This window comes from Pteropus medius, unplaced genomic scaffold, assembly GCF_902729225.1.
Source record: "Pteropus medius unplaced genomic scaffold, Ma_sr-lr_union100, whole genome shotgun sequence".
In the NCBI taxonomy this organism is placed as follows: domain Eukaryota; kingdom Metazoa; phylum Chordata; class Mammalia; order Chiroptera; family Pteropodidae; genus Pteropus; species Pteropus medius.
In genome coordinates this window covers 5,081,776-5,090,276 of record NW_024352785.1, presented here as the reverse complement: position 1 = coordinate 5,090,276, position 8,501 = coordinate 5,081,776, and the positions used below count along the sequence as shown (strand labels likewise).

Sequence of the window (8,501 nt, the reverse complement as noted above, 5' to 3'; positions counted from 1 at the left end):
GCCTTTACTGATGTAGTTATAAATTGTCAGGGGAGGGGAAGCATTTTATAGTCCTACAATTAAGTCTCAGTCTTTTACTGAGCCTGTGCCTCTGGCCTGTGAACTTGGCATGTGCTTCTCAGTTTCTGTCCCGCCACCACCACCTTACATGAGACAAGATGGCTGGAGTGGGCTGAATTTGGCTATTTCTCTTCCTGCAGGTCTGACAGGCTCTGGTTAAACAGTTTCCCATGAGGGCAGGCATTGCTAAGAACAGAATGCTCTGGCATATGTCAAAATGGTTCCTTTTCCCCTGCCCCTGCCAGGAACATGAGATTTTTCTCTGATATTCACTATGAGAACCTGGTAGAAATCTAGAAGGTAAAACTCACAAAAGTGTGGGGGTCCCTCAATGAATGGGTCCTCCTGAGTTTTTAACTGTCAGAGTTATCCACATTGAGCCTCCAGAATCTGCCAGTTACCATTCAGGTTTTCCTACACCCAGCAATGGTTTCCAAGGAGGCTGCTGCTCTCATAAGTTGTGATTCTCTGTATATGCTTGTTAGTCTCTCCAATTTGGTGGGCAGTTGTTTGCCCTGTGATCAGAAATCTCCTATAAATCTAAGAAGATGTGTTCATTTTTCAATTTGTTCAGCTTTTTACTTGTTAGGACAGAGTGGCAACTTTCAAACCTCTTATATGTTGGACCAGAAACTAGAAGTCTTAACTTTGAAGTTGCTAAAGAATCAATTCATTATTCTGCAAACTGGCAAATAAACTACAAAAAGAAAGCATTTATTCTGTCTTTCCTAAATGAACTATGCCTTATGGTAACCAAACAGTTGATATAGGAAAATTTTTTAATGAAAAATTCTAGCTAACGAGATTGCATTAATAATGATAGAACTAAAATATTGTCATTTTACAACCCCCACTGAAATAATGGATCTAAGCAGAGAACATCAATTTTTTCTAAAACTATTAGGTGAAAGGCTGAAGGGAAATTTTTTTTATAGACTGAACAGACTGTCAACACTAGAACCTCTTAGTCGAGTTTAACATCACAAAAAGATAAATGAGCAGACACAGACACTATATACCTCCTGACACGAAACAACAGGAAGCCTATACAAGAATCTATGATGTATACTTGCCCAAAATAAACAGCAAAAATCTCATCAAGCCTCTAGATCCAACTTCCAGTTCACAGGAAAACTGGACGATGGAGGAATATGTGAAATCACATCACAAGATGCTAACAACAAAATCCAAAATGAAGGAAATTCAATTCTACAGAGCAAATTACCCAGTTTCTTCCACAAATAAATGGTAATTTAAAAATGGGGGAGGGCAACCTACATTAAAGAGAATTGTTCAAATTCAGTGTACAGGTCATGTTTAGATCAATTGTAAAAAACACTTAAAAATCACATTTGAGCACAGTTAGGATATTCAATAGCATTAGGAATTATTATTATTTTTAGATTAACAATAAGTTATGCTTTTTTAAAAAGAATACTTATTTTAGCAATACATACTAAAATATTTATGGATAAAGTGATCTCTGGAATTTTCTTTAACATGATCCAGTGTAGAAGAAAAAGTGGGGGAAAATATAGATGGAAAAAAATTACTATATGGGTGGATCCACAGATGGAAGTTCATTTTACTATTCTCTCTTCTTTTTGTACATTAGCAAATTTTCATAATTAAAAACATTGAAAAAAATTATCCAGAGACACAATTTAGAAATATCTTATTTTGATTATATTTTCATTTTTATTTTATGCATACTATTACATGAGCTATTTCAGTAACTAAAAAATAAAAACTCTAAGTGGTTAAAAAAAAGCACTGTCTAAAAGTTTAATTGGCAGCATGCTTTTCTTTTATAGGAGTACATAAAGTCATAGTATATCTTATAATCAATAATGTTTTATATTCAATAAAAATAAGTTATTATCCATAAGAGACATGAAACATATTTTCCATCAGGAAATGATGATAAACAATTTTCTAATTCAATCAGGATAAAATATTTCTGTGAATTTAAAAATCAATTAAAAGAAGAAGTCCAGAATAGAAAGACAAACCTTAATCATCTCTGCCTCTATCTGCTGATGAACACCTATATAACTTTTCTTCACCTGCTGCTTGTCCTTGATCATCATGGTGAGCCTGTGTAAGGGTCCAGAATTTAGGTCCTCTGCATGTGTCTTCATTATCCTACTAAGTTGTTCCGTCTGCTGAATCATAAGTAGCCAAGACTTTTTAAAAAATAAAGAAGTAAAATTAGCACTTGTATTAGAGGTCTCCATTTAGCTACGCTTTAAGTGTTCAAGAACTTTAAATATTTAGTTTTATACAAATTATTTCTTTAATATAAAAATGGCAGGTTCTAGCAATTGTGCAATGAGCTATAAATGGTTCATATTTAACACCTTCAACTTCAAGTACAAATGTTTCAAAAGTAAATAATCAAGGCTATGCAGAATATTAGGAAAGGGATTAAAGGACTCTTAGAATCCATACTTGCAGTCTTCTGTTTGTTTTTGAACACAGTGATACATTGCTTCTGCTTACACAATTCTAATTTCTCAGTAAAGTCACCATTTCCTAAAGGTCAAATGCAACAGAAATTTTCCCATCTTTATTCTTAATCTGTCTCTCTCTGGCATCTCACTTCTTCCTGAAACTCTTCTATTTTGGCTTGTATGACTTCTTATCTTCCAACATACAAACTTGTCTTCCTCCCTTCCTAAAAATGCTTTCTCAATTTTTGTACCTGCTCTTCTTTTGCTTCTTCTGTCTTAAATAGAAGTATTCTCTGCATTTCTATGTAGAGCCATTCTCTTTTATTAATAAATATCATTAATTCTAATGGTTTTTCCAAGATGACACAATGTCTCCATAGAAGAAACACAAAATGGTATATTTGGACAAGTAGGTATATGGATACTGCTGGAAGAACAAATCATTTGTTATTAGACTTTCTTACTAATAAATACTGAAAAAAGTAACAGAGGAATGCTATCCACTTAGGTCTTCAAAATTTTATTCACAAATAACTTTTGGAGACTTACCACGATCAGGGAGAATCCATGTTAAAGATACAAAAAAATGAACAAGACATGGTTTCAGATATTTACAAGAATATTTTTTCTACTCTATTACTTTTGATCTGTGACTGAACAGAATTAGTCTTTCTATCAATATAACAATATAATCCTAACTTAAAATTTAATAAGCATCTAAATCAAAATAATAACCTAAAGAAAACAAACCCTTTGTCACAGAACTCTCCAATCTGACTTGGTAATCTTGTTTCTGATACACTGCCATATAGGTTTTTCAAAAATAAATAAAGCTTTGAGGACATTGGTTTCGGATGGGGGGTCATTTTTAGTTGTGAAATGCTTTATGAACAAAGACGAGGACATGTGGCCTATGAACTCATCAAATTTACTTTCAAATTCAAAAATCTAAGTAGTACTAACATGTTCCTGATGCCACAAAGCAATTTAGAATCAATGTAGCTCTTCCATCAAAACCTAAATTTTAATAAAGATGAAAACAATTTAAAAACTATACACATTTTAAAAACATAAATTAAATGGCCCTAATAACTCTTGTAGCTTTGCCTTTTTCATTTGATATTATCACTCTAAAAAATACAATGTTGGGAAAACATTCTATATATAGTATGTGCATAAAGTTAGTACTACCAAATAAAGGTGAGAGGGATCAGTTCTTTATCTTCAAAAAATAAATATTCCCTAAGTGCTTTGTAGCAATAAATTTTTGTGATTCTATATAGAAGTTCTTACAGCCAAGGGGAGAAGCCTTCTCGGAAGCCAGTATTAAGAGACGACAGAACAAAGTCAGACTGCCCTCCTCCTCCCAGAAGATCACATCTTATCATACCTAACAGCCCTATTCACTGTAGTCACTGCGGGAAGTCTAAGCCTCCGAGGTATGTATTATCATCTTGATTGTCAAATTCATATTTCCTTCAGTATCTCCTAATCTGACACAGGATACTATCTACGGAATCCTGTACTCTCAAGAACTCCTACTCTGTAATTATAAAACCCCTTATACTTCTAATCAGAGCTTTCCATTTATTTTCTAGCTTTAGAAAAAAACCCTGGTTCTATTCCACTCCCAATACTGCTAATAAACATTCATTCCCTTCTTCCTAAAAAAAAAGTCTCTGCTCCTTTGAAGCACAGGCTACCCTTTCCCATAAACAATCTATCGGTAAGTCTTTCTGATTCTTCCTCCCAAGTCTACCACAAATCTGCCCACTTCTCTCCATCTTCACTTCTACCCTTTTGGAGGTTATGATTATCTCTGGCTTAGACTATTACAACTCCTCCTAATATCTCCAACTAGAATAGAATCTCCACTGAGGGCAGTACCAGTCTCTTTGTCCTCTCTTCTACTGATGCTCCTTTCCAACCCATTCAACTTAAAGTAGCAAAAAAATTAATGTCATTCTCCTGCATAAATTCCTATATATGCTTTTCTTTTCATTTAAAAAAAAAAACACTTCTTTCTATGACCTATAATGTCTTTTATTATCTGTCCTCTGTCTATCCTTCCAATTTCATGTCTGTCATTCTCTATCCAGCGAAATAAATTCTAGGAGCACTGTTGTTCCTTCAGTTTCCTGAACATTCCTTCTTCCTGGAATGTTCCTCTCCTTCACATGGCAAGATCCATCTCTTCCACTAAGAATTAGGTAAATCTCATGTAAGTCTAATCCTTACTACTTGCTATTCTCTCTGAGCATTTAAATTCTAACTCTAACTTTCTCTCTCTCTCTCTCTCTCTCTATCTCTCTTTTCTCTTCTTCTCTTTTTCTCCTTCTCTTCTTTTCTTCTCTTCTTTCCCTTATACATGACTTTCTCTCTTCTCTTCTTCTTCTCTCACTATAATAATAATAATAATAATACGTACACACACACACTTCTCTTCTCTCTCTTCTAATACTTCACATACACACACACATAGGTGAAATAAGCCCTTCCCCACTTTGTAGCTTTACCTTTGTAGAGGCTCCATGCAGTTACTAATCACTGAATTGCTTAACCATCCTCTGTTTGCTTTTAGCGCTTCCAAAACTTTTTAACATATTTCTCCAAATTAAATTCTACCTATTGAACTATCTGTTGTAGGTTCTGTTTTCCTCACTGAATCCAAACTTTTACAGATAGGAAACTCAAAGAGATCGATAACCATGGAGTACATTGGTTATCATAAACCAATGATTTAATAAAATACCTCCAATAAAGTAAAAAGCTTAAACATTTTTTTTGCTAAGGAATAATTTCAAACCATTATAAATCAGATGATGCTACCTAAATTGTTTCAAAGAACTGAGAATGAAAAAAAGTTCCTAAAAACACCATAACACAGATATCAAAAAGTGACAAAGACACTATAAAAATAAATTTACTTATGAACAGCAGTGCAAATATCTCCAATAAAATATTACTAGGACAAACAGTCTATTAAAAATAAGATATCAGTTTTGAAATATTTTGAACTTAATGCATATTTAATAGTCATATATAGAAATATTCCCATAAAAGTCAAAAACAAAACTAGGCTGTTTAATGTCAAGAGTATTATTTAACATTGTTTTGGAAATGCTTCTAAACCTTAGAATGATATGAGTAAAATTACTTTAAAAGAATAGAATTAACCTTTCTAATAATAAAAAATGCAAATAAAACCATTTGAAATTATTTTTTCATATATCAGGTTGACAAAATTAAATAAAATGACAACACATACTATAGTAAGAGTTGGAGCAAACAGGTTCTCTAATTCAGTTAGTGGAAATGGAAATTATTGAAAAACAAATTTGTCAATAGCTATTAAAATTTTAAGTGGGCAAATCTTTACACCCAGAAATTCCACTTTTTGGAATTTATCACACAAAAAATATTTGCATAAGTATACAGATATTTAGAAGGACATCTGTTACTGTTTTGATAAAAAAAAATCCACTGATAAGAAATTAAAGAAATATATTATTAAATAATATGCAACCATTAAAATAAATGGCTTCATGTGAAATGATATAGAGGAAATCCTCTTCTAGTACTCGGCAGAATACTGATCAGTGCATGTCTGCGAGGAAACTACATGAGCTGAGGAAAGAACTAGCTAAAAAGATTAGAAGGAACAGTTCCTGGTGCTCACTCATGGTTGGAAATAGTGCCTATTCTGACAAGCAACACCAGAATAACTCATAATTCATCAGGTATTATGTAGAGTACTCAAAAAGTTTTGCCTTGGTAGTGGGGAGTAATTAACTCTGGAGTTAACAGGGCTCTGGTCCTACCTAACAAATCTCAAAATCAAGATGCAAAGTATAAAACTCTTCCGAAGTAATTTAACTGCATTGTTTGCTCTCAAACAAAACTAAAAAAACGCGTGGCAATATAAACTATGGAAAATGAAACAGAGAAAAAAATAATTAAATATATAGTCAGACATAGATATAGAAAGATATAGATAAACAGAACTAAACAGAGCTATACAACACCTTCTAAAGATATATGTGTACAGGCGTACCTCAGAGATATTATGAGGCATACCTTAGAAATATTCTTCATTTCCAGCTTCTGATTTAAAGTGATAGGGAAGCCCTTTATTCTTAAGAGCCCTAGGATTTTAAATGAGCACTGGCTCCAACTTAAAGTCATCAGCTGCATTAGCCTCTAACAAGAGAGTCGGCCTGTCCTTTGAAGCTTAGATGTCAGGCATTGACTTCTCTCTAGGTAAAGTCCTAGATGGTATCTTCTTCCCATATACATCTATTTCACTTACATCGAAAATCTGTTGTTTAGTGTAGTCATCTTCAGAATTTATCTTAGCTAGATCTTCTGGATAACTTGTTGCAGCTTCTACATCAGCATTTGTTGTTTCTTTCACCTTGCACTTTTATATAACGGAGATGGCTGCTTTCCCTAAACCTCATGAACCAACCTCTGTTACCTTCAAACTTTTCTTCTGCAGCTTCCTCACCTCTCTCAGCCTTCATAGACTTGATGAGAGTTAAGGCCTTGCTCTGAACTAGGCTCTGGCTTGAGGGAATGTTGTAGCTCATTTGATCTTCTATCCAAACCACTAAAACTTTCTCTGTATCAGCAAAAAAGGCCGTTTTGCTTTCTTGCCGTTCATGTATTCACTGGAATAGCCCTTATACTTTTCTTCAAAAACTTTTCCTTTGCATTCACAATTTAGTGCAAGAGGCCTAGCATTTGGCCTATCTTGGTTTTCGACATGCCTTCCTCATTTCCAGCTTTTGATTTAAAGTGAGTAATGTGTAACTCTTCCTTTTACTTGAACACTTAAAGGCCACTGTAGAATTGTTAATCGGGTAATTTCAATATTGTGTCTCAGGGATAGTGAGGCCCAAGGAGAGGGAGAGAGATGGGGGAAAGGCCGGTCAGTGGAGCAGTCAGAACACACGCAGCATTCATCGATTTAGGTCATTGTCTTTAAGAGCGCTATTCGTGACACCCCAAAAACAAGTGCAATACCAACATCAAAGATCACTGACCACAAATCACCATAAAAAAATATTATAATAATGAAAAAATTAAAATATTACGATAATTACCAAATGTGACACAGAGACAAGAAGTGAGCAAATGCTGTTGGGAAATTGGCACTGACAGACTTGCTCACTGCAGCGTTGCCACAAATCTTCAGTTTGTAAGAAATGCAATTCGATGTCTGCAAACCACAATAAAGCAGAGCACACTAAAATGAGGAATGCCTGTAAATAGAAACCTCAAAGGAGACAGGGAGAATGGGAAAGTATTTGAAGAAAAATGGCTAAAAATATTCTAAACTTGACAAAAACTGAAACTCGAAAGATTCAAAAAACTTAATGAATCCAAGCACAAGAAGCATGAAACACACAGTCAGTACCCTAACTGAGTCAAATAGCCTAGAGACATTCAAATATTTCATGATAATATAATTTTTATAAATTAGTTACATATATGAAACCCTGTCAATTCTATAACTCATTTTGAAAAGTTCCGTGAGTGTCTTCTTTTTTTCTTAAAGCATCTAAAATGTATTACCCTACAAATGGAACAAGAATTGACTAGTTTCTGTCCCTGCTTACTTTATGGCACAATATCCAGAACTGCGAGTATTTTCTCATTTGATGAAGCTTTTTAAAGAACCAAAGGATGAGGCTATTTGGTAAGTCAGCAATAGATGGGTCATCTTTAATGTAAGGGGAATTTCACCTCCTATAAATAAAGCCTTTCTAACAATGAAGGGTTTGAAATTTTAAAGCCCCTATTACTTCAAGTACAGTATTTCAAGTACTATAAATTCTCAATTATTAAACACTAACATAATAGCCAATGAATACTGAATAAAAATACTATGTAGACAAAAAATGATTGAATAAATAGTTTTAAAATAAAATAGACTAAAATAATCAATATAATCAAAGTCAATAGTTGGATTCTAAAGACTGGCAT

At 33.7% G+C, this 8,501-nt stretch overlaps 1 protein-coding gene across 3 annotated transcripts in view; it reads right to left on the bottom strand.

The window, feature by feature from the left end:
- Positions 1 to 775: 775 nt before the first annotated feature.
- Positions 776 to 8,501, bottom strand: part of LOC120590800 (tyrosine-protein kinase Fer-like) — a 55,721-nt gene continuing 47,995 nt past the window's right edge. For all 3 annotated transcript variants that reach the window (XM_039848415.1, XM_039848414.1, XM_039848416.1), the window contains 2 exons: positions 2,069 to 2,246; positions 776 to 788 (listed from right to left, as the gene is read on the bottom strand). In XM_039848415.1, the coding sequence (XP_039704349.1) occupies positions 787 to 788; positions 2,069 to 2,246 (180 nt within the window). In that variant the 3' untranslated portion in view covers positions 776 to 786. The remainder of the gene's footprint in view (positions 789 to 2,068; positions 2,247 to 8,501) is intronic.